This window comes from Mesoplodon mirus (assembly GCF_964341445.2).
Source record: "Mesoplodon mirus genome assembly, chromosome: 19".
Taxonomy (NCBI): Eukaryota; Metazoa; Chordata; class Mammalia; order Artiodactyla; family Ziphiidae; genus Mesoplodon; species Mesoplodon mirus.
Window position 1 is genome coordinate 54,348,811 of NC_138995.1, and position 23,735 is coordinate 54,372,545.

General features: G+C 54.3%; 3 protein-coding genes across 8 annotated transcripts; 2 read left to right on the top strand and 1 right to left on the bottom strand.

Annotated features, from left to right (window-relative positions):
• Positions 1-560: 560 nt before the first annotated feature.
• On the top strand, positions 561-5,364 carry PINLYP (phospholipase A2 inhibitor and LY6/PLAUR domain containing). The gene is made up of 6 exons (XM_082606561.1): positions 561-1,077; positions 1,308-1,465; positions 2,584-2,700; positions 4,358-4,510; positions 4,747-4,890; positions 5,084-5,364. Exons 2-6 carry the CDS (start codon positions 1,396-1,398, stop codon positions 5,227-5,229), a joined length of 630 nt encoding a protein of 209 aa, XP_082462687.1. The 5' UTR covers positions 561-1,077; positions 1,308-1,395; the 3' UTR covers positions 5,230-5,364.
• A 6,575-nt stretch (positions 5,365-11,939) lies between these two features.
• On the bottom strand, positions 11,940-15,753 carry IRGQ (immunity related GTPase Q). Of its 3 annotated transcripts, none has more exons than XM_082605656.1 (3): positions 15,670-15,753; positions 14,680-15,211; positions 11,940-13,422 (listed from the first exon to the last, which is right to left on the bottom strand). In XM_082605656.1, the coding sequence occupies exons 1-3, from the start codon at positions 15,677-15,679 to the stop codon at positions 12,099-12,101; spliced, it is 1,866 nt and encodes a 621-aa protein (XP_082461782.1). In that variant the 5' UTR covers positions 15,680-15,753; the 3' UTR covers positions 11,940-12,098. The 3 variants fall into 3 exon arrangements, with proteins under 3 accessions (XP_082461782.1, XP_082461783.1, XP_082461784.1); XM_082605657.1 differs by lacking the exon at positions 15,670-15,753 and adding an exon at positions 15,522-15,600; XM_082605658.1 differs by lacking the exon at positions 15,670-15,753 and adding an exon at positions 15,493-15,569.
• Positions 15,754-15,780: 27 nt separating this feature from the next.
• Positions 15,781-19,078, top strand: ZNF576 (zinc finger protein 576). 4 transcript variants are annotated; one of them, XM_082605659.1, is made up of 3 exons: positions 15,781-16,046; positions 16,678-16,778; positions 18,436-19,078. In XM_082605659.1, the coding sequence occupies exons 1-3, from the start codon at positions 15,865-15,867 to the stop codon at positions 18,861-18,863; spliced, it is 711 nt and encodes a 236-aa protein (XP_082461785.1). In that variant the 5' UTR covers positions 15,781-15,864; the 3' UTR covers positions 18,864-19,078. The 4 variants fall into 4 exon arrangements, with proteins under 4 accessions (XP_082461785.1, XP_082461787.1, XP_082461788.1 ...); XM_082605661.1 differs by having other exon boundaries at positions 15,958-16,518; XM_082605662.1 differs by having other exon boundaries at positions 15,958-16,327.
• Positions 19,079-23,735: the final 4,657 nt, after the last annotated feature.

A 23,735-nucleotide genomic window follows, 5' to 3' on the forward strand; every position in this document is an offset into this window, starting at 1 on the left:
TCCAGGACTGGTCCCCAGAAGAAATTCGCCATCCTCACCACCCCAGCTGAAGCCTGGAAAGCAAGAGGCCAGCAAATCTGAGTGGATTTTTGCAGGGAGCCTGGAGCCTACCGCAACAGGATCCCCTCCACCGGTTGCTGGCTACCCTCCCCACGCCCGCCACCAACACACACGCACACACACAATCTCTGATCTCTCAAGCTTATGCCTGAGGCAGAGAGAGTGGGTAAAGAACCTAAATAAAACACAATGCCGGGCCTCCCTGGTGGCGCAGTGGTTGAGAGTCCGCCTGCCGATGCAGGGGATACGGGTTCGTGCCCCGGTCTGGGAGGATCCCATATGCCGCAGAGCGGCTGGGCCCGTGAGCCATGGCCGCTGGGCCTGCGCATCCGGAGCCTGTGCTCCGCAACGGGAGAGGCCACAACAGTGAGAGGCCCGCATACCGCAAAAAGAAAAAAAAAAAAAAAACACAATGCTTCCCTGGTGGCGCAGTGGTTGAGAGTCTGCCTGCTGAGGCAGGGGACACGGGTTCGTGCCCCGGTCCGGGAAGATCCCTCATGCCGCGGAGCGGCTGGGCCCGTGAGCCATGGCCGCTGAGCCTGCGCATCCGGAGCCTGTGCTCCGCAACGGGAGAGGCCACAACAGTGAGAGGCCCGTGTACCGCAAAAAAACAAAACAAAACAAAACAAAAAACACAATGCATGTGCCCAAACACACATCCAGCCTTGAGTGCTTCTAACCATGCCTCAGTTTTCCAATGTGACCTATGGGCATCTGTCTCGTGCCACGCCCACCCCTGCCCGGTGACAAGCATCCCTCTGTTCAGTCCCCGAGAGACCCAGAAGGGCATCTTGGGGTGGGGTCGGAGCTGGAGACAGCCCAAACGCGGAAAAGTGAGTATGGGCCAAGCGTGCCCCTACAGAACAAGCCTGGACATGCTGGACACTCCCAGGTAGGGCCCCACCCACGCTGGGCACCTCCTTGGGAAGAGAAAGAAGGGTATCTCAGTCCTAGCAGCGGCTCTACCCTGCAGGGAATCAAATGACCCGATTCTGAGATTCTGATCTTGGGCCTCAGGTCAGAAAAAAAAAAAGGGGGTGGTGGTGGTGGGAATGTGAGAAAATAGGGAAGTGACCTTCTGGGTCCTGATGGAAGAGAGGGCTGGAAGTCCAGACTCCTGGAGTCCCCGTGGAGGAGGGGGCTGGGCACAAGATGCCCATGTCACATTCGGATTCTGGTTCTGCCTCCCCACCCCAGAGCTACAGAGACCTGCCCCCAGATCTTACATCACTTCTTTCTCACCCTAGGGGTAGGGTGGGTCCAGACCCACCCCTCCTCAGCTTCCTATAAGAAGAGCTGGGGACCTGGGACTGCAGGTGCACTCACTCATCCATCATGAGCCTTTCTACGAAAGCCCAGACCTTCCTGCTGGCCTCCGTGCTGCTCTGTACCCTGCTGGGTCTTGGTAAGTGACTAGGGGCCTGGAATCCTGGGACCGTCGGAAAGAGGACTATGAGAGGGGCATTCAGCAAGGTCCTCCAGGGGGGAAGGGGAAAGAGGAGGTGTCCTGGGAATTCAGATTCATGGCAAAGGCAGAGGGTAAAGGAGAGAAAGACTGGGGCCCCAAGGGAAGAATAGCTCAGAAACTTGTGTGTGTGAATCCCTGAGAAAGAAGGGGATTTGATGGGCTCTGAATCCCCTGTCTCCCAGGCAAGGTCTAAAAATAAGCCATCTGGGGACTTTCCTGGCGGTCCAGTTGTTAAGACTCTGCGCTTCCACTGCAGGGGGCCTGGGTTCGACTCCTGGTTGGGGAACTAAGATTCCGCATGCCATGCAGCTCGGCCAAAAAAAGACGTCTGAATTCTAGAAAATCAGATGAGAGTATGATTAGAAAGGGAAATCTTTTTTTTAAAAAAAATGATGGGGCGGGGGAGAGATTTTCTTTCTCCCAGAACTCTAGGGAGTTCAGACCCCTGGTGTCCTCCCCTAGATGCAGGAATTCAGGCAAGCCCCACCTTCCCCAGGACGCAGTTGCCCAGTGTCTGGGCCCCCAGTTGCCTCCTCTCTCAGTACCAAGGGGGCCATGCGCTTGCCCTCCTGGTCCTCGCTCTCCCTTCTTGACCTGGGATGCAGATCCCAGCCTCAGGTACCCCTGCCTGGGCTCCTACCATCTACAAGACCTACGCGTGGTACCTACAAGGAGGAGGATCTCACTTCCGAGAACCAGCTCGACCTAAAGCTTCACAAAAGTCCGTGGAAACCTTCACCAGGACCCCTCCCTGTCCCCAAACTTTCTCAGAGGACCCTAGCGTCCAAAGTCCCCAGCCTTGTAATTAGGTAAACTTGCTCCCTGGTGGAGTCGCTTACCACCCCTGAAAGCAGCTTTGCTGGAGCACCGCTGCATCTCTGCCGGAGCTTCGGACAGTTCCCTGGACAGCCGCCAATGCCCCGCCCAAGAACAATCAGGGAGATACCTTTCCCTCCACCCTCAGACCGCCCCCCCATCCCCCTCTGGACTCCATCCGAAGTCTTGGTCCGCAGACCACACCACCCTTGACTAGAGCCCTGCTCTCTACTCTGCAGGGTACCCACTAAGCTGTGAGGTGTGTACAGGCTCCGGACCCACGTGCAGTGGAAATGTGCAAACTTGTGACCCCGACCAGGACTCCTGCGTGGTCATCGTGGCTCACACCAACAGGAGTAAGAGGGCAGGGTGTGGTGTCAGATCCTGGGGAGGGGGCTGTGCTTTCGGGGGTAGCAGGGGAGGAACCTTCCAGTGGTGAGCAGGCAGGAAAGAGGGAAAGGCAATCTCGAGGTGGATGGAGGGAAGAGAATCCAATGGAACGACAGAAACCACTGTTGTCAGGGATTTCTGAAAATTAGACTCCAAAGAGTTGATGGGGTGGGGGTGGGGGGCAGATATAGAGACTTTCTTAGGCAGGAGGGGATTAGGAAAGGAAAGGACAAGGGGGAAGAGAGAAATCGCGAGGGGGGAAAATCTAATACGCAAGAGGTGGAGGGGGACGTGTAGAGGAGAAGGAAGGGGCTGGGGTGGGTTGGAAGGAATGTGACCAGATTGACCATTTGGGGTGGGAGGGATCCCCTAGGGATGCGGGTTGGAAGGGACCATTCCTGACAAGAAGAGGAGAGATGATATTGGGGTAGAGGGAGAGATATAAAAGAACAGACAGGAGAGGGACGATAACCCTGAAGTATGGAGCAAATTATCACAGAGAAGAAGTGGAGCTGCGGCAATGGGGAGACATATGAGTAAAATGGGAGAGGAGAGGCAAGACTGAAATGGAAGGGACTATCCCAGGCCTGAGGGAGGGTGGGGGAGAAGGGGGGCAAAGGAAGAAACCACAGGGGGTGGGGGGTTCGTTCAAAGCTGAAAGGGACCCAGAAACCCTTAGTTAAAGGAAGATGGTGGGGCACGGCGTGAGACTGGAGAAGGAAGGATGTGACGGGAGGTAAGGCCAACGTTGAGTGTAGGAAGGAACCATTCCGACCGGAGGGGGTGTGTAAGGTAAGTGGGATAGAAGATTGCACGCTGCCCTACTCACCTAGCAAGAGTGGGCAGGTGGGGGAAGGACCTGAAAGTCTTGAAGAGGCCACCCGGGAGTATATGGGAGGGAGATGGGACCCTGGGACCTCAGGAGGAAGTTGGGGGAAAAAACACCTTTCTGTGGGGTAAAGAGGGGAAACCCTAGAGGGGAAACCCTAGGGTTGGAAGAGACCACCGTACCATGGGGAGGGGGAGGGGGAAGGCCGTGGAGGCTGGACGGAGACCACTTCAGGCAAGACCTGAGAGTAGCCAAGGAGGGCAGCAAGAGACCATCGGTGGGAGGTCTGGGGAGTGACCCTGGGGAAATCTGGAAGAGACCACATTAGACAGAGAAGGATATGGGTGTTACAGGGTTGGGGGGGTCGAGGGTGGCATTCCAGCATTTGGTGGAAGGGATTCCAAGGGTCAGGGGAGGGCGAAAGGCTGGAAGAGACCATTTCACACTGCCATGGAGATAGCCATAGGCGGCCTGAAAAAGACCACTACAGATGTGACCCTTAGAGGATGGCAGTGGGGTGGCGTGGGGCGGAAGGGACCACTCAGGCAGGCAGGCACCAGGGCTTGCCGATGGGAACTGCAAGAGACCACCAAAGCCTGGAGGGGGTGGGGTGGAGCCGACCTAATAAACAGTCCAGACCATGCCCCAGGCAGATAAGGGGGTATGACTCTGGGGGGCTGGAAGAGACCTCCCTAGACAGCAGCGGGCTGGGGCAGCTGTAAGGTTGGGAGAGACCTGGAAGCCAGGGTCCAGGCCAGGGCCCCTGAGCCCTCTCCTCCCTCGCCATCCTGCAGAGGGCCACCAGTCGGTGAACACCTATAAGGGGTGCATGAAATCCAGCGCCTGCAGCTCAGGATTCGTCTCCATCACCATGGACCCTGAGAACTACATGGTGTCCAACACACGCTGCTGCCAGAGCGACGTCTGCAACCACGATCCCCTGCCCAGTAAGTGCCAGCTCAGCCCCACATCTGGAGTCCCTTCCTGCCCCACCTGAGAGCCTGCTGTGAGCACCCGCCACTGACCCACGCTGTAACCTTTGGCAAGCATCTTCCTTGCTCTAAGCCTCAGTTCCTCGCCTGTAAAATGCAGTGTCCATTAGCAACCGGTGTCCCCAGGGTTGTTGTGAGGTTGGGAAAGGGTTTAACGTCCCTTACACCTTACGCTCCACCCTCTTCCCCAGCTCCCGAGAACAATCGTACGGAGAATGGCCTCCAGTGCCCTGCCTGCATCACCCACTTCAAGGAAACATGCTCTTCAACTAAGGAAGTACTCTGTGTTGGCCAGGAAAGCCGCTGTATCACCTGCGCGGGCAAAGTGCAGACTGGTGAGGGGCACCTAGATTTCTGGAGGAGGGGACAGGGAGGCTCTAGAACTGGAGACTCATACTTCCAGATTCTAGGGGAGAGAGTGGGTCCAGAGAACTGGGTGAGGAGGTGGCAGGGGCATGACCCCAGGGTCATGAGGAGGGAGGGGTTGGAAGTCCTGACTCCAGTCTGAAATCCCTCCCCCTCCAACAGGTGTCATATTTGCTACTCGGGGCTGCGCTACAGAGAATGCCTGCCACACCAAGCCTGGGACCCTGGTGCCCTCAGCCTCGCGTATCTACACCATCACCCAGGCCAACTGTCTTCCAGGCCCCCAGCCTTCTGGCAAGGCTAAGTGAAGAACTGAGGCATGTGCCACGTTCGGTCTTGATTTGTTCTCAGCTACAGCTCCCCATGTGCCAATAGATTAAACAACTTAACAGAACAAGCCTGAGTCCTTGTGATGTGATGCATTTCAGGGAGGTGGGATGCAAAAAGGAGGGGTCTCAACCTTTGGGAACCCCCTCTTTGGAAGGAAGAGAGGGAAGACCCTACCTTTTGTTAAGGGATTACTCCCTGCTGGGTCCCCACGCTAAGTGTTTTCCTGCGGTACCTCATTGCATAATCACCACCACTCTGTGAAGTTGAAAATATTGTCCCCATTTTACAGAGGAACAAACAGGTACAGGTTGCGGTGTCACTTGGCTTGGGTCAAACAGCTAGGGAAGATCAGACTCCAGAGTCCATGATCACCTCTCCTGGTTAACTTCTCCCTCTTTTGCCACAGTTTTCACTTTTGTAAAATGTGGATATTAATAGTCATAACCTCAAAGGGCTGTCTTAAGAGTCAAATGAAAGAAAACTAAAAAAGCACTTAGTGCAGTGCCTAGCACCTTTAAGACAATGTTGGTTCTGGAGACAATGTGTCTGGCCAAATAGTTATCATCCTAATAGCTGCCACTTACTGAGTGGCCACTAGTCGGCAGGTGCTAGACCCTGGCATCAGTCAGGACAGAATCTATTATGCTACAGTAACAAACAAGTCCCTAAGACTCAGTGGTTTAAAGCCACAAAGTTATATTAGTCAACTCATGCTGTAGTAATGCTTGTGTAACAAACCATCCCCCAAATGAGATTGTAACAACAATCATTCTTCTTTCTAAGGGTTTGTAGGTGGCTGGAGCAGCTCTGCTTCTGGCTGTGCTTTGATGGGTTGGGGTCCAGTTTGGGAGGGGGATTCAAGTTCTCCTCCATGGCACTTCACAGTCTTCTGGGATCAGCGGCTCCTTGGCTAATGTCTTTCTCATGGCAGATCACAGGGGCACAAAAACCAAGTGCACCAAAGGCCTCTGCTGAGGTCGGGGGTGCTAACGTTCCATGGAGTAAAGTAAATCATATGGACAAAGCCAACATCAGTGGAGCAGGGACGTATACTTCCCCTCCAGTGGGAGGGAGAGGAGTGGTATTTGCTGAAGAAGTACCCATTCACAAACGGTTGATTTAAGGGACTTCCCTGGTGGTCCAGTGGTTAAGACTTTGCCTTCCAGTGCAGGGGGTGCAGGTTCGATCCCTGGTCGGGGAACTAAGATCTCACATGCCTCGTAGCCAAAAAAACAAAACATAAAACAGAAGCAATATTGTAACAAGTTCAATAAAGACTTTAAAAATGGTCCACATCCAGGGGCTTCCCTGGTGGCGTGGTGGTTGAGAGTCCGCCTGCCGATGCAGGGGACACGGGTTCGTGCCCCGGTCCGGGAAGATCCCACATGCTGTGGAGCGGCTGGGCCCATGAGCCATGGTCGCTGAGCCTGCGCGTCTGGAGCCTGTGCTCCGCAACGGGAGAGGCCACAACAGTGAGAGGCCCGCTTACTGCAAAAAAAAAAAAAAAAAGTCCACATCCCAAAAATCTTAAAAAAAAAAAAAAAAAGGTTGATTTATCCTTGACCTTCCATGTCTAGCACTGCCCACAGGGCACTGTGCTCATCATAATCGTGGAGCAGTCACCAACTTAATGCTGATTTCTGTGCACAGGAGAGAGCCCAGGAAGGTTTCACATGGATGATTAAATGCTGCCACCCAGAAGTGACTTGACACAATTCACTGGATGGAGCTAGTCACATGACCCTACCAAACCCCACCGGGAGAGGAGGAGGAAGTGCAGTCCGGGCCCCAAATGCCCCACCCCAGCCCCCCGCCTGGCCAGACACATTTCATAACCAGCACGAATGGCCACCATGACCTCTTGGGGCTGTTTCTCATTTTGTCTTCACAACTACTCCATGTGATAAGGCGCTATTATTCTCATCCCTATTTTCAGAAGAATCTGAGGCTCAGAGAAGGAATGTCACATTGGTGGTCATAGCAGCTAAAAAGTGGCAGAGCTTAAGATTTTAGTCATTGGGTCACATTGAGGGGAGAAAGAGACCACAACATAGAGAGAGCGGACAAGCCTGTATCAGTTATCCTTTGCTACGTAACAAGCCCCTCCAAACCTCAGTTGCTTAGAATAATTGGTTGGCAATGTGGTCTGGGATCAGCTGGGTGATGGTTCTTCTGGTGTCTGCTGGTTTCAGCTGCTGGTCAGCTAGGCAGCTCTCTTTCAGAGGGTCGACACTGATTGGGGTGTCAGGGCTGACTGGGCCACATGTCTCTTATCACCAGCAGGTTAGCCCGGACTTCTTTTTTTTCCACACTGTGGGGTTTGCGGGATCTTAGTTCCCCAGCCGGGAATGGAACCCATGCCCCGGAAATGAAAGCGCCGAGTCCTAACCACTGCACCACCAGGGAATTCCCTAGCCTGGACTTCTTGATGTGGTGGCAGTGACAGGGGTCCCCCGGGTAGCAAAAGAGGAAGTCCCAATGCATGAGCACTTTTCAAGCCTCTGCCCATCATCTTTGCTGTTGTCTCAGCAGCCAAGCAGATCCCATGACCAGGTCTAGAGTCAGGATGAGAAGGGACAATCCCAGGGCAGGGCTTCAGAGAAGCTGAACAGACTGGGGGCATTAATGGGCCAAGCTGGTTCCGGAGCTAAGACGTTTACCATCACAGCCCCCAAGGTGTAAACAATTAATAGTCCGCTCCAGCCCCTCCAGGTGGCAAAACTCAAAGTCTCTCAATTCCAGCCCAAGGGATTCTATCCTGCACAGACCCCCACTGTCTCTCCTCTCCAGGGACCCAGGAGTCTAGGCTTCCAGCTCCAGTCAAAATCCCAAGCATCTTTTTTCCCCTTTAAACCCCGAAAGAACAGACACACAATGGAATTTCTACTTTTTTATTCACTCCTCCAAAAAGCACCACAGGCCAACCCACCCTTGACTCACCCGCCTTCATGGTTTCCTACCTCAGTGGACACACGTCTCTCCATCATTATCCAGACAAGTATGAAACTCAGCTAAGGTAATGAGGCTTTTGTGCCTCTTCTGCTTCTGGCGATGGCAACGCCAAGATTCACCATACTTTTCCTTGAATTTCTGCCTTCAAGGGCCTTCCAGACTGCAGGTGCCTTGTAGACACACCCTGATGGCAGTCAGCAATCCATCCAAAAGGGAGTCTTAGTCTTTTCTGCTTGGATGCTCCCAGAGACAGATGCCTCTCTAGCAACTTGCTGCCTCTACAGAGCCTAAAATTCAATCCCTTTAAAAGTCATGATTTAAAAGGCAACCACTCTAAAAGATAGTCGTGACACCCAAGAGTGCCAATATACAACTACATAAACACAATCAGCACACTCCACAACGGACAGCGACACGTGAAAACAAAACTGGGTCTTGCTTTCTCAGATTTGATCTCAGGCATGATTCCCATTGGCATGAGGGCAGAGGGTATTTGGAACAGAGACACGTAGAGAGCAGAGATGTCAGATGGGACCAAGTCAGAGATGGTGGCAAAGCAGCAGGAAGAGAGGAGGGCACTCCGAGCAAAGGCATGGGGGTGAGACTACCATTTGGGCTCCCAGTGTGCCAGCTTCCAGGAGGGGGTGCAAGTTCGTTGCTGTGCACGAGAGAGAATGCATGCACATACGTGCATACGCAGAATTCTCACCATAACCCTGTGAGGTAGATGCCATTTGCTGAGTGACTTGCCCAAGGTCACCCCCATGGTCAGTCAAAGGGCTGTCTGACCCTAGAGCAATGTGCACAGAGTTCCCTGTGATAATGGGAACTGTTCTAGGGCAGTGCTATCTAATACAGTGGCTACTCACCACGTGTGCCTGGTGCAACGGGGAAACTGAAGTTTACATTATAGTTACTTCTGATTAACTAAAAAATTGCTACTCATCTCAGTTATTGGAAAACTATCCAATATAATTGGGACAACTTGGGTATATGAATCGACTTCTCCAAATATGAGTTTTCCGAAATCTAAATTGAGGTCAGATATTTCTGATGAAAATCTATCATCTGAATTGAGATGTGCTGTGAGAAACACACAGCAGATTTCAAAGACTTAGCATAAAAAGAATGTGAAATATCTCATTCGTAGTTTCCTATACTGATTACATGCTGAAATGATAATATTTTGGATATACTGAGGTAAAACATACTAGAATTAGTTTCACCTGTTTCCTTTTCCTTTTTTAACGTGGCTACTAGAAAATGTGAAACTACCCGTGTGGCTCACATCCTGTTTCTACTGGACAGCGCTGCTCTGCGCGTCTCCTGCTTCTGCACGTGGCAGGCAGGCTTGATGCAGATGCTTGAACGCTGGACTTGAGGAGGGGACAGAGTTGTACTGGGTATTACAGATATGGATGAGGAACATTCTCCTGAGGCCAGAAGAGCTTTGAGGACAATGCTTGGAGCCATTCAGGATAGAGCCAAATGCTTTTCCCCATCTTGGCCATCTCAACTTTGATGGGACAGATTGTGCCGGTGGCAGGAGTTCAAGGTAGACATGGTGGAACGGCCCCTCAGATTGGTTACCCTTGCCTTCAGCTGTCAAAGGAAACAGGATCTCGGAAGTGTTTATGGTTCTTGTCCAGCCCTTGCATTTCACAGGTGGGAAAATAAGGCACTGGCCCAAGTCACCCGGCGTGACAGTGGCAAAGCTGTGTTTGCTTCCCAGGTCCCCTGACCTCAGACAGGAGCTTCCTCTCCCACGAGATGCTTGTTTCTCCCCCATCTCACACCTTTTCCCGGTCTTGTGGCAAAGAGGCTGATGACCTAAATTCCAGCCCCAGTTCTGCCACTGGTTAATGAATTAAATACTTACTAAGCACCTTCTGTGTGTCAAGCCCTATTCTAGGTGCTGGGGGTACAGCAGAGAACAGGACAGGTATGGGGATCATAGCCAATAAATAGGTAAATAAATAAATAAATAAGGTAATTTTCTACAGTAATAATTGCTACAAGGAAAAATAACCGGCCAAGACAAATAGTAGGGGTGGGGGTGTGAGCTACTTCAGTTACAGAGGTCAGGGAAGGCTTCTCTGAGGGGACACTTGAGCTGAGACCTGATTGACAGGAAGGAGCCAGTCGTGGGAAGATCTGGGAGCAGAGCATTCTAGGCAGAAATACCAGAAAGTGCAAAGGTCCTGAGGCAGGATCCCAGGTGGCCCACTCAAGCATCAGAAGGAAGATCAGGTTGACTGGGGGGATGGGAGGGGGCAGGAAATAAGAACAGGCAGGGGCCTTGCTGCGTGCTGTTGGGCCTAGAGCCTGCCCTCTCTGGGCTTTGCTTTCCCCATCTAACGTAACAGAGATTCTGCTGGATGGCCTCTCAGGTCCTCCCTTTCTGTTTTTGGCATTGAAGAGTTCTGTGACCTGTGGCTTCTCCTCTACTTGTAGCTGGCGGCCTAGAACATTCCAGGCACTGTGGTTTCTGCCTTTGCCTCACTGTGGCACAATCCCATGGTCTGGAACACCTGCCCAGCTGCTCCATGGGTCCCTTGCTCACTGTGGCATTCTCTGTGTCTCTCTCGGGGATACCTGAGGTAGCCAACACAGAAGCGTTTGGATCAGTGCAGCAGTACGGTTGCTTTTCCCAAAAGGCAGGTGTATATAATGCCAAGGTCAGAAAGGGTTAAGGTTTAATGACCAAGACCAAAACCAAGACCAAAAAAAGATAGAAACCCCTAAAGGAGAGAGGGACAGACGAACAGAGTCCCCAGAGAGCCCCATAATCGCTCAGCACCTATAAAATGGGGGCAGTCATATCCCTCTCCAGTCAAACTCAGAGAAAGGCAGTTAGTTACCAGGATCCAAATCCATTAGGGACTTTTGGGAGACACCTCTGAGGTAGGGGGTTCTGTCCTTCCACACCCAGAAAGCCCCATTCCTGGTCTCTGGCTGCCCCCCACAGCCCACCATGCCCAGAACTCTTATTTCCTCTCATTTTGTGGTACCATTCTCCCCACAACAACTGGGAAAGAAATCTGGGTCACCAGGCCCCTGGTGGAGCAACTATTAGAGACCCCTCTATTCCCCAAGAGGAACCAAAAGTCTCCAGCTCTCTTACACAGCCCCCTATTCCCTCCTCTAGATGGAGACCTTCCACCACCCATGAATTAGGAATCAAGGTCCACAGCCCTCTTGGGAGACAGGAGTTCTGAGACTCCAGAGATCCTTCCTCCCCCCAATGAAAATTCAAAGCCCCCTTATGCAGGCCTATCCCCCCACCCCGCAGAAACCCAGACCTTATATCCCTTTGTGGCTCAGAAGCCCAAGGATTCCAGCTCCCTGGGGAACCCAGACCTCCTCCCCCTCCATGCTAGAGTCCCTGGTGTGATGGAGACACCCTTCATCAGGAATCAGGGCTTCCACCTCCTCTCCCCCTGGAGGACTAGACACCTACTCTTTGGAGACCAAGATATATCCCCTTGGAGGAGTCCCAAACCCTCAACTCCCTTCAGGACTTCAGGAGTCTAGGAGTCTGAGGGTCACACCCTCTGGTCCCCCAGAGAAATCAGGAGTCATGTCCTCCGAACTCTATTCCTCTTCAGGACCCAGGAATCCTGGTGACGAGAAGTCACACATTCCAACCGGCAGTCAGAACCCTCATCGCCTTCAAGCACCCAGGATTCTGAGTGGCAGCCCCTGTGCCCCCCCACCCCTGCCCCCCGCCCACCGCTCTGTGACCTTACAAGCCCAGACATCCCATACTAGCATGCCAGAGTCTGGATCACCACGCCCTCTCCCTCTTACGGCGACTTGGAGTCCTCAACCCCTGACCAAGCTGAGCAGCCGGAACACGGGGCACCCCGTAAGCCCCGGCCCTCAACCCCACCCCTCACTGCGCGGGCACCTGCGGTGCCAGCACTGCTTCGGCGTCGGCCCGCATCTCGTCAAGCGCCTGCAGCAGGACGCCGTGCGCCGCGCGGTAACCCAGGCCCCCGGTGGCCGCCGCGCCGCCCGCCGGCCACAGGAAGGAGAGCGCGCCCAGCGCCGCGCCCCCGGCGGTGCCCTCGCCCGCCCACGAGCCCAGCCTCGCCTCCACTTCGGCGCGCGTCACCGGACCCGGGAAGCGCGTGCGCTCGGCCAGCTCCCCCGGCGCCAGGCCCAGCGCGCGCTCGCGTCGTGCCAGCGCCGCGGGTTCGAGCCCCAGCCCCCGCCGCCATTCGGCCAGCTGACCTCGCAGGAGCGCCACGTCGCAGGCCCAGCCCAGGCCTGGCACCGGGGCCGCCGCCGCCGCCAGGCTAGCCAACAGGGCCGGCCGCCACGCCCCGGCCCGCAGCGCCGCAGCCTTGGTCCGGGCCGCGCGGGGAGACGCGGGTGGCAGAGCCAGCAGCAGCGCCCCGGCCTGGGCCGGGGGTAGCGCACGCCGCAGCCACTCGCACAGCCCCGGGAGGCCGCCCGGCCGCAGCGGGAACACCGGCGGCGGCGCCTCCTCCAGCACCTCCCATGTCTCGTCTTCTGGGCTCTGTGCGGCCGCGCGCTCTGAGTCCCCGCTGCCCGGTTTCTTCACGCCGACGCCAACCGGCTGCAAACTCTCGCTGCCTGCGTCCTCTGAACCTTCCCCCCTGCCTGCTTTCTGCGATTCAGGGCCACGTTTCTCCCTTCCCTCACTGCGTGCATTCTCAAACCCCCCTCCGCCTGCGTTCTCTAAGCTCCCGCCGCTCTTTTCCTCTTCGTCCAGGGACTCCGGATCCTCGCCCTCGCCGTCTGTTCGCACGCAGACCAGCGGCGTATCTGGTAGCACCAAGGGCCGGACTTGGGCCCAGTCCTTCTCAGTGGGGGCCCCAGGGGTGACGAGGATGAGAGCGTCGTAGTGGGCTGGGTGGGGGGCGGCAGCAGTGCCCGCGGAGCCCAGAGGCACGGTCCAGAGCACCACGTTGGGGCGCTCTGGGGCCGGGTAGGGCATGGGCTCCGCGGGCGCCGAAGCAGGCACCGCACCTGGGTCGTCAGGATCTAACCCGAGTAGCATGTTCAGCACAAGGCTCACATCAGCCCTACCGGCCACGGCCAGGTCCAGGCGCGCGCTGCCCAGTCGCTCCAGGCCGGCCCGAACCCATGACAGCGCCGCCTCCAGGCCACCCGTCTCGAAGGCCTCGCGCACAGCCTCCAACTCTGCAGCGCCCAGCACCTCGAAGCCATCCTGAGCCGGTGGCAGGAGCCTGCGGGGGAAAGGGAGGGATGGGGTCAAGGGCAGAAGAGGGGCTAAATGCTGGCGAGCTGGGCTAGGGGGACAGGACTGGGCTATGATGACAAGGCGGAGCTTTCTGAATAATCAGGAAAGGGAGGGGCCAGACTAATGGCACAGAAACAGAATCAGAGGCTATGAAGAAAAGGGAGGGGCTTAAAGAAGGGGTGGGACGGCTGGATTGAAATCAGAAATCAGGTTGCCAACAGAGCCGAAAATGGGGACCCGGCTAAGCCTTCCCCGGGGTTACGCTCTGCGGGAGCGGGTCTTTCCGAGGGACCTGCAGGATTCAGAAAAAGCCCTGCTGGGCGGGGCAAAACTCATAGAGAGTGGACTTTAGAGCAACGAAAGAATGGCGACTGTATGGAGGACTAAACGAAAATCGAGCCCTATTGGACAAGGGCAAGGTCACCAAGGGCGCTCTTTCCTGAGACTAGGAGTTAGGAGGGCTGTAAAGACAGGCGAGGGGAGGACCCTCATCTACTAGCTCTTACCAAGGGCGTGTGGCTAAGGAAGAAAGACGAGTGGTGGGCCTGGGGGAGAGGTTGCCTCTCCCCGAGCCTCCTTTTGACGTCTATAAAAGGAGGCCGCTTGGGGTTGGGGGAGAAAATTCAGGAGGTAGCCAGCAAGTGGACAGAGAAACGAAAGGGGATTAGAAAAAGCGAGTGGGGGAGGGCCCCCGAAACGACAAAGCTCGCTTAGGGTGTGGCTCTCCGGAGACTGGGGTCGCTTGAGAACCAAGCAGATGGTGAACAGGAGGGTGACGACTGGAGAATGGAGTCTTCGGGTAAAAGCTTCGCGGGGATCACCAGCTTGCGTGGAGAGAGTGAGCCCTCGTTCACACTTTGGCCTGGGGGCAGTGTTTGGGCGCTAGGTCCCGGTCCCTCCCAGAATTCTCGCGAGGGAGCGGGGGCTCATGACCTCAGAGCGCTCGCAGGAGGCGGAACCTGGATGACAGGTCCAGACTTCTAGCTGACCCTTGGCCTAGATGGTAGAAAAGGGTCAAGCACAGAGTGCTAGTTTGAGGTGGAACCTCGTGGACCTCAAAACCTGCGCTGAGGGTCGGGATTTGGACGAGGGAGCAGGGCTTCCAGCAGATACCCCGTTAAGGTTCGCCCCAAACTCGCTGAGGGCGGGGTTTCGCAGACCTCAAAGAGCACCTTAGGGGTGGGAGGTACAGACTAAATAAAGCACCAGTCCTCTTCAACCCACCCTGAAACGCCGCGCTCACCTCTGCAGCGCCTCCGCCTGGCTCCGCAGCGCCGCCCGCAGGCGCTCCAGCTCCTCGCAGCCGTCGCTGCTGCGGCAGTCGGTCTGTAGCACAAAGAGAGCCGCGGCGCCCAACCCGGCGCTGTCCAGCCGGGCTGCGGTCTGATCCCGGGCCTGGGCTACATGCTGTGACTCCTCGGGACGGAGGTTCCGCACAGCCAGCAGGGGTGTCCCTCGGGCCAGGGCGGCCCGCGCTGCCTCCCCCAGCGCTGGGGCCAAGGGTTCCTCATTCCCCTCGGGGCCGGGCAGCACCAATACGAGCACGTTGGCTTCCGCCGCCCAGGGCCCCGGCGCTGCGGGTGGGCAGCTCAGCTCGCCCAGGAAGAGGCCTGGGCCTGCAGCTCTCAGGCTGGGGAGCCCGGAATCCGGCCGTCCGTCGGGGATCTCTACCGTCTCCACATCCTTGTCGCACAGCGCTGCGATCACAGCAGACTTTCCCGAGCCCGGAGGCCCCAGGAATAAGACGGTTACGTCACCCCGCGGCGGAGGCATGGCTGGAAAGTGGGGAGAGAGGAAGACCCGGGTCACGGAGCACCCAACCTTTTTCTTTCCTAGCTTCCCCACTCCGGTCTCAGACTTCAGCCTTTTACCCTGTCCACTTCTTTCGTTCTCGGGTATCACTCCCAGGCACCTAGAAATCTGGCGCCCAGGCCCTATTCCCCAGGGACCTGGGAGTCCTGTCCGCCCTCTTTCTGGATGCGTTTCCCTTTACGCTTCAAAAACTCAGAAATCGCCCTCTAGCCCCCTCCTCCCTCAGGGACACAGATGTTTTTACCCCTCACTCCTCCCTTCCAAATCACCGACCGAGCAAACAGCCGGCACACGGGACAGCGCAGTCGGTAGCAGTCGGTCAGCCGCTGAGAAGCTCCGCCTCTGGGGTCCGAGGGCGGAGGCCCATGAGGCTAAAGCGCCGGGATTTGGGGATGTCCAGACCCTTTCCAGGGGCTCTAACCTGACGTCATTCCTTTTAGGAGGGGGTGTGTCTGGAAAGCGTAACCTCGAGGACAGGACCCTTTGCAGCGCCTGCGCAGAACGGCCGAAGGGCGCTCTCTCTCCTCCGCGGTCGCCGAACCTTGAACAATGAGGGAGCCAAAGCGCGTGCGCGCCAGGAGCGCCTAACACACTTGCGCAGTAAGCTTAGGTCTGCATGGCAAAGGAGGCTTGCAACGTCATCATTACGCACCCCAGTGCAGAGAAGGACCTCTCCCATTATTTTGAGGACCGGGTTGGCGCGACTGAATCACAGCAGTCGGATGGCAACCCGAGATCTGGGCTTCGAAAGGCTCATCAGGCGAAAGGCCGTGGAAACCACCGGGACTTTGAGACTCGGTGGGCCCTACCCCGCTTCCCTTCGGGTGACGGCGCTGTGACGAGCAACTGACAGGCGCAACGAAAGGCAGCCTTCTGCTGTCTGGAGAAAAGCAGAGGCCTGGGCTACCAGCCTCGGGAGGGAGCCGAGGGCAGTGCTTGGGGCAGCGGGTTACAGCGGCTGAAAGCGCGCGTGGGAAGCGGGGGCTCTAGGTGCAATAAGAGTTTCGGAATGTCAGAGAAAGATGTCTCCCGGAAGGAGGCAGGCTAAAGCGTGGGTACCACTACCTGCCTCAAGACAGGTGGGAGAGAAGGGGATGAGGCTGGTGTCAAAGATCAAGGGTCCCGCGCTCCGAGTTCAGGGAGTTAGTTTGATGTAGGAGGCATAGGTCAGAGGTCTCACGCAAGTGAGAAGGCTCTAAGGGGAGTCACAAACCTGGGGAGTCGAATCTTCTGGGAGGATTGAATCTTCTCTAGCGAGCTGCTCTATCAGGTTAGAATTCAAGGAGATGTTATCTCGTGGGGGGTCGGCCAAAGGCTGGCAAAGCCAAGCCTGTCAACGGTCATAGGATTGGCGGGCCCTCTAAGACTCGCTGTAGATAAGCGACTTCACTTGATTTACTGTTGTCATGCGTGCTCCTCTCTTGACCAGAGGGGTCTCAGTCACCATGGAGGACCGGCACCCCAAAGAGACCATGGAGCAGCAGGATTCGTCCAAGGAGAGAAGTCCCCAAAGTCCGGGAGGTGACATCTGTGAGTACTGCCGACCAGAGATGGCTGGGGTGCAGGAGCTGTGATGCTAAAAGGATTTCTATAGCATTTCAGTGTCCAGGGCGTTGCGGGGATTTGCCTGTTGGGAAGGAGCTGTTAATGGTCCCTCAGCTGCCCTCCCAGGACCTGCTACTCCCCACCCCTACCCTTATTACCCTCAGATGTACCCATCCTGCTCTATCCACATAAGCATGAATGGGATGCAGTTCAGAGGCACAGAGTGGCATCCAGAGAGGCTTGGGGTGGGAAAGGTGGCTGGCAAAGGGCAGAGAGCCCCAGTCCCAACTCTGCCCCAGACTCTCAGTGTGACTCGGGCCTCAGTTTCCCTATCTGTCAAAAGGGCTTGCCACTATTCACCTCACAGGGCTGGCTGGTATGGGGTTTAGCGGCAGAAAAGGGGAAAGCTTAATGTTAATGAAGGTAGCCAACCTGACCTAGGATAATAGCAACAGCTTCTACTGAATGCTTATTATGTGCTAGGTGCATTCTAAGAGTTTAACATTTGTTATCTCATTCCGTCCTCCTGACAGACTCTGTGAAATTGGTAATTATCACTTTCACATGAGGGAACCGAGGCAAAGAGAGGTTAAGTATTTATAACGATGAAAGCCACAGTGTCAATGCTCTCCAGCCAGAGACCACCAGGAACACACCTGGAGTTGACCAAGTTGGGCTTATTGCTCACTGCGCTGAGGAAGCACACATACCGTGGGGCATCTCAGTAATAAGAAAGGACTTATTACAGGATTTAGGCTTGTGGTAGGTGATTTGGGGAAGGGTTCAAGAAAGGGGTTTTGCTGTGGATGGATGCTGCCAGGAAGCAGGGGCAATTACATGGCTGGCTATCTTAATATACCTTACCTAGAAGGAGGGAGGAACAAAGCAAGGCTCCAGGTGTAATTGGTAAAGCAGCAGCAGGCACTCATATTAGCCACGATGGGGCGGGGGTGTGTTTGGCCATTTTCGTGGCTTGGACAGTGTTCAAGTTTTGTTTGTTTAGAAGGCATCATGGCATGGTCTTGGCATGATTCGTCTCAGTCACAGCATGGCCTTGTCTGACGATGTTCTGTGAAACTGTTTATGCTGAACAGGAGAACACTAAGGCCTAGCTGTGAGTGCCAGGCCAGCTCCCAGCTGTGGGGCTTCTTTTCTTTCTCAACAATAATTATTGCAAACCATTGTGTAGCACTGTTCTAAGCGCTTTTTATATGTTAATTCGTTTATTCCTTACAACAGCCCTATAAAGTAGATACTGATATGGTCATTACCCCATTTTCCAGATGAAAACGCCGTTTCTACTTGCCTCGGAAGTGGTAGAACCAGGAGTCAATTCCAGGCAGTCTGGCTCCAGAGGCTGTGCTGTAATCACATGGCTCTGTAGGAAGGGCAGGCTCCCTGGGTTCCAGTCCTGACTCCGCCATTTCATTTCCTAGCTTCATGACTGTCGGCAAGTTACCTAACCTTTTTGAGCCTCAGTCTGCTCATCCGTAAAACAGGTCCAGTAAGTCTGCTCTCCAGGCCTGGCATAGCACCTCGCACATAGTAAGCCCTGCATGCTCACTGTTGGTGCGATTCTGAGGCTGGGAGAGGCCCTCGAGACTCCTGCTGGCCTCCCCCAACCTCTCCTCATGTCCCTCAGGCCACTTGGGGGCCCTGCAGTGCACCCGCTGTCTCATCACCTTCGCAGACTCCAAGTTCCAGGAGCGTCACATGAAGCGGGAGCACCCAGCGGACTTCGTGGCCCAGAAGCTGCAGGGGGTCCTCTTCATCTGCTTCACGTGCGCCCGCTCCTTCCCCTCCTCCAAGGCCCTGATCACCCACCAGCGCAGCCACGGTCCAGCGGCCAGGCCCTCCCAGCCGGCTGCGCCCACCACCACGCCACCCACCTTCCCCTGTCCTGACTGCGGCAAGACCTTTGGGCAGGCCGCTTCTCTGAGGCGGCATCGCCAGGTGCACGAGGCCCACCCCCTTCCTGGCCCCTTCGCCTGCACTGAGTGCGGGCAGGACTTTGCCCAGGAAGCAGGGCTGCATCAGCACTACATCCGGCACGCCCGGGGGGAGCTCTGAGTGTGGCTCCAGCCGTCCCGAGGGCGATGGAAGCTCTGTGGCTGGTGGGACACCCATCTGATACGGGGTGGGAGGGATTTACTTTCCTCCCTGGAAAGGCAAAGGACTCCTGATCAACAGGACCCAGAAGATGCTCATTTAGAGCCTCCGTCTTTGGAGGACACAAAAGCCTTCAGGGAAACAGTAAAATCAAACAATAGTGAGAAAGAAAGAAAGAGGGAAGTTTGTTATTTGTATCTTCCTCGTTCCCAATTAAATAGTTTGAAATCATAGCTAGCTGCAGATTGTGTTATCACCATGAATTCTTCCCAGACGGAGGCCATGGGGCTGCAAGAGCCAAGTGCCTGGATCTGGGCCTGAATGGGGGAGGGAAAGTGAGGTGTTGCCTGCCTGTAATGCCACCGAATGGGTCCCACACGTGGAGCAACTTGAGCCTTTGGGGATGGGACAGCAAAGTCGGGAGGCTGTACTGAGTCATGTGACGGTTGCAATCTGGGCCCTTGTCTCTTCCCACCCCCTGCCAGCCTTTCCCACTCAAGGAGGGGCCATGGCATTGGATGGCTCTGCCCTCCTCCTCCCCAGATAATTTATTGTTCATTTAAATAATTTTATGTACCATTCTGGTCACGGAATATTTTTGCATGTGTAGGTGAGATGGCATGAATAAACGAACAGAAATAGTATCTAAAAACAAAAGGTCCATAATAAAATGTCTAAACAAGGAACTCTGGCTTTTGAGCAGGAATTCCCAGAGAACATAAGGGCATGGGGAGTGGGGAGCTCAGGGCAGACCTGGCCTGGCCCTGTGGGGAAACTGGTTTGGAGTCAAGCAGAGGTACCTTCTGTTTCCTGTTGTATTTGGCCAACACAGGGAGATACTCCATTAAGATCCTATTTTCAGCTCTTGAAAGGCCCAACCCTGGGCTGAGTTCCACTGGACCAGTTTTACTCCCTTGCATTACCTGCCCTGCCCCTAGAGACAATGGTCGATGCCTTGCATACAATAATCACAGACTCTGAATTGAGGGATATTTTGAAAGCCCACAGGTGAGATGGTTATGGTAGAGACTGAGCTATCTCCCACTTTTTAGCTAGGCACACGGTGGCTACAAAGACTGCCTTTCCCAGATTTCCTTGCAGCTAGATGTGGCCCTGTGACTGAGTTCTGACTAAATTCCTGGGTAGAGTCCTCAAGCTTCAGAAAGGAACCTGCCTTTCCTCGACCTTCCCGCCTGGAATGTGGACATGGTATCCAGCCATCTTGGACCATGAGAGCGACAACGGGATGGCAGAGCAAGAAGACAGCAGGAGGCTGGGTCTGCTATCACTACCGCTCCCCCCACCCTTCCAGTCTCTCTACTACACACCACCCCCTGTGTATATGTAAGTCAGCGTCCATCACTCCTCAGTCAGAACCCTCCAACGGCATCCCGTAAGTAACATCCAAAGGCCTTACCCAGGCCCACAAGACCCAACAATGACTCGGTCCCAGCCCATTAAGCAATCTCAACTCCCTCCCGGTTCTGTCTTTTTCACTACACTCTAGCCACACATGCCAGGCTGGCATCTGCCTCAGAGCCTTTGCACTTGCTGTTCCCTCTCACCCAGAACTTTGCAAGGCTGCCTCCTCATTATTCAGGTCTCAATACCTGCCACTTCAGAGAGGTCCTCCTTGGCTAAAATAGCACCTCCAACCCTTAGCCTGATGTAGTTTATTCCCAGCACTCTTCAACACTTGGAATGCTCACACCTGTGGTTCTCTCATCGTCTGTGTCCTTCCTCTAGAATCCAAGCTTCTGAGGGCAAGTGGGTTGTCTTCCTCATTGCTTCATCCCCAGCACCTAGGACAGCGCTTACCATGGAGGCTCAAGAAAGAACGCCTTCACTGTGCCCAGTTGTTTACCTATTTCTCAGCCTCAGCCCACCCTTCCACACTGCTCCGTGAGGCTGGGCTTTCTGCAGCTATGCTTCCCAGACTCCCTGGAGAGCTGGCTTCCTTAAGTTCATCCCACAAGAGGTCTGGGCAGAGGGAAGGAAGGTCGGAAGAGGGGAGAAGGGACTCACCTTGCCTTGGGCTCCTGCTGGAACCCCCCCAGCAGCAGTTCGGGCTCCAATACCTTTCTACACTCTCAGCACAAGGCACTGTGCCCCTCTTGGGGTTTAAGCAGCAGCTGTGTGGTAGCCAGTCCCTGCACCAGCCATACACGTGGCTTGGCCTGCCCACCAAGCTCCCACTGGGTTCTGGTCATTGCGCTTCTCTTTCTGCATCCCAGTCCTAGAGGTGGGAGCTTCTTGCAGACACTAAATTCTCAGTTACCTCACTTTTCCATGTTTGTGCTCTCAGCGTTTTAGTACCTGTGTAACCAGTTCCCGGTACTGGGTCCTCTGGAATTCCTAGCTTGGTCTCCATATCCTGCCTGGGCCCCGAAGAACTGAATGACCCCACTGGCAGGAGACTAGGTCTCTTGATTCCCAGTCTCTCGTGATCCTTAGGAACTTCTGATGACGAATGGATAATTTGCTACTTCTATGCTTAGAAAGCCCTGTCTTAGGGCAGAAGAGGGCTTAGGCATGCTGCTCCAGGAAATAAGATCCATCCAGGTTGTTTTAATGAGCTGTGAATTTCTGCTTTGATGATTCTGAGATTCAATGATGCTAAGCTATAGTGGTTATGAAAGTCTCAAAGAGTGCATAAATATAAGATTCTGAGCTTCTAGGATGAAAAGTATGGGTTTTGAAAGCTGTTAAGGTCCTGTAACAGGCGTCAGAATGTAAATGCCCTTTGGGGCCAAGCAGGTACCATAAATCAGTGAGGCAAGCAGGGTGTAAGGGGTCCAGATGCCAGACAGTGGGGACTGGGCATGCGGGAGGGAATGCCCCATTAATAGGAGGTGACCCCTACTCAGCTCCAGCAAACTACCGCCCCATGGGATTGTGGGTTCAGCAATCAAGCTCACAAGGAAGCCAGAAACTTCCATTTTTGTGTGAAACCTGCCCATTTTTAAATGTTGGTAACCAATGTTATTAAAAAAAACCTCAATAACTCTGGAGACCAAATACACTCCTGCAAGTCAGATGGTGGCTGTGGACAAGCCATTTCTGGTGTGTGGCTTAGTGGCTAAGAATGGGTGCCTTACCTCCAGTTGTCTGGATTCAAACCTGGCCTCTGCTTCTTCCCAGCTGTGTGACCTCTAGAAGATTACTCAACCTCTCTGTGCCCTGGTTGTAGCAGTTGTAAAATGGTCATGATAGTAGCCCCTACGCCTCTAAGAATTATGATGATGACGACACACTTGGAGAGAAAGTCAGAGCCGGTATTAATGGCCTGTGTGACGCAGTCCTCTTCCCCTCTGCTTTTCTCTGCCCCTCTCTGCTCTCGTGTTCCCACCAGTCTTCCCCCTGCCTTCCTCAGCAACAGCCTTGTGGCCCCAAGTGCACTTCAACAAACATCCCAAGCAGGTTCCACCTCAGGGCCTTTGCACTTGCTGTTCTCACAGCCACATGGCCTGTTCCTCCTCCTGTAGGTCTCTGCTTTGATGTCACCTTCTTAGTGAAGCCTTTCCTGACTACCCCATTTGAAACTGCTTCACACACGCACACACAAGCCTCCCCATCCCCCTTCTCTTTTCCTCCACAGCACTTATAACCTTCTAACATTCTAAATGTTTTACTTAAATATTCAAGTATCTGTTTTCCCCTTTATAATATAACCTCCACAAAGGCAGGGATTTTTGTTCATTGTGTTCACCACTCTACTCCCAGCTCCCCCAATAGTGCCTGCATCTCCTAGGTATTCAATAAATCACTGTTAAATGAATGAGTAATAAGTAACAGTCCCTACCTCATAAGGATCCGATGTGATCGTCCATATACAGCGCTTAGCCCAGGGCCTGGTCCGCTGTGAGCCATTATGGTAATTCAGGTTCTATTCTTGAAGGTTCTTAGTTGCCAAGCTTCTATGAGTTAACACATGTAAAGCGCCTTAGAAGAGAGCTTGGCACACAGTAAATGCTCAGTAAATGGTAGCTATTATTATAATTAGGCTTCTATTTTCAAAGGAGCTTCAGTGCCAAGCTTCTGTGAATTAGTACTTCCCATCTCAGAGCAAGAGCCTGTGTTTCCACAAGGCGGTAATAAGCTCACCCTCTGTTCCCCTCTGACCTCATCCCTCCAGCTCTGCCATCCCTTATCCCTTCCAGCCACTCTTGCCTAATTGACATGTGGGGCAGGCTCCTGCCCCACCCCCCCTCGCCTAGATCGCTCTTCCCACCCGTGTGCCAGGCTCCCTCCCTCCCTTTCTCAGGTCTCTGCTTAGGTCTCTGTCACCTCCTCAGGGAGGACTACACTATTTAAAACTGCACCCTCTTCCAGAACTGTTCTCCCTTCTCTTCTCTATTTTTCTCCACAGCACTTACCACCATCCAGCATATGTTACATCCTTCTTGTTTACTTTTTGTTTACTATCTGTCCCCACCGGTGGCCCCTTCCCACCTCCATGTACGCTCCACGAGGACAAGGATTTTATTTTATTCACTGGTGTGTTCCCAATGCTTAGCACACAGCAAGTATTCAAAAGATATTTGTTAAATGAATTAATGGATGACGGTCCCTACCTCGCAGAGTTATTCTAAGGACCCGATGATCTCATGTAAATAAAATGCAGCACTCTGTAAGTGCTGGGAAAATGGCAGCTGTAATTATAATTAAAGTTCTATTTTTGTAAGTTCCTAGATGCACAACTTCTCTAAGTCAATATACATAAAGCTCTTGGACTGGCACTTGGCACCCGGGAAGCGCTCAGGAAGCAGAGCTATGATTATAATTAAAGTCCTCTTTGTGAAGGTTCTTGGATGAAGTGGCAGAGAGCACTAG

Bases quoted from the DNA above. Each gene is read 5' to 3' on its own strand.
- PINLYP (XM_082606561.1), top strand. From the start codon at position 1,396: ATGAGCCTTTCTACGAAAGCCCAGACCTTCCTGCTGGCCTCCGTGCTG. The intron at 1,466-2,583 runs GTAAGTGACTAG...TCTACTCTGCAG, and splicing joins CTGTACCCTGCTGGGTCTTG to GGTACCCACTAAGCTGTGAG. The intron at 2,701-4,357 runs GTAAGAGGGCAG...GCCATCCTGCAG, and splicing joins CGTGGCTCACACCAACAGGA to AGGGCCACCAGTCGGTGAAC.
- IRGQ (XM_082605656.1), bottom strand. The intron at 13,423-14,679 runs GTGAGCGCGGCG...TTTCCCCCGCAG, and splicing joins CAGGCGGAGGCGCTGCAGAG to GCTCCTGCCACCGGCTCAGG.
- ZNF576 (XM_082605659.1), top strand. From the start codon at position 15,865: ATGGCAAAGGAGGCTTGCAACGTCATCATTACGCACCCCAGTGCAGAG. The intron at 16,047-16,677 runs GTGGGCCCTACC...TCTCTTGACCAG, and splicing joins CACCGGGACTTTGAGACTCG to AGGGGTCTCAGTCACCATGG. The intron at 16,779-18,435 runs GTGAGTACTGCC...CATGTCCCTCAG, and splicing joins AAGTCCGGGAGGTGACATCT to GCCACTTGGGGGCCCTGCAG.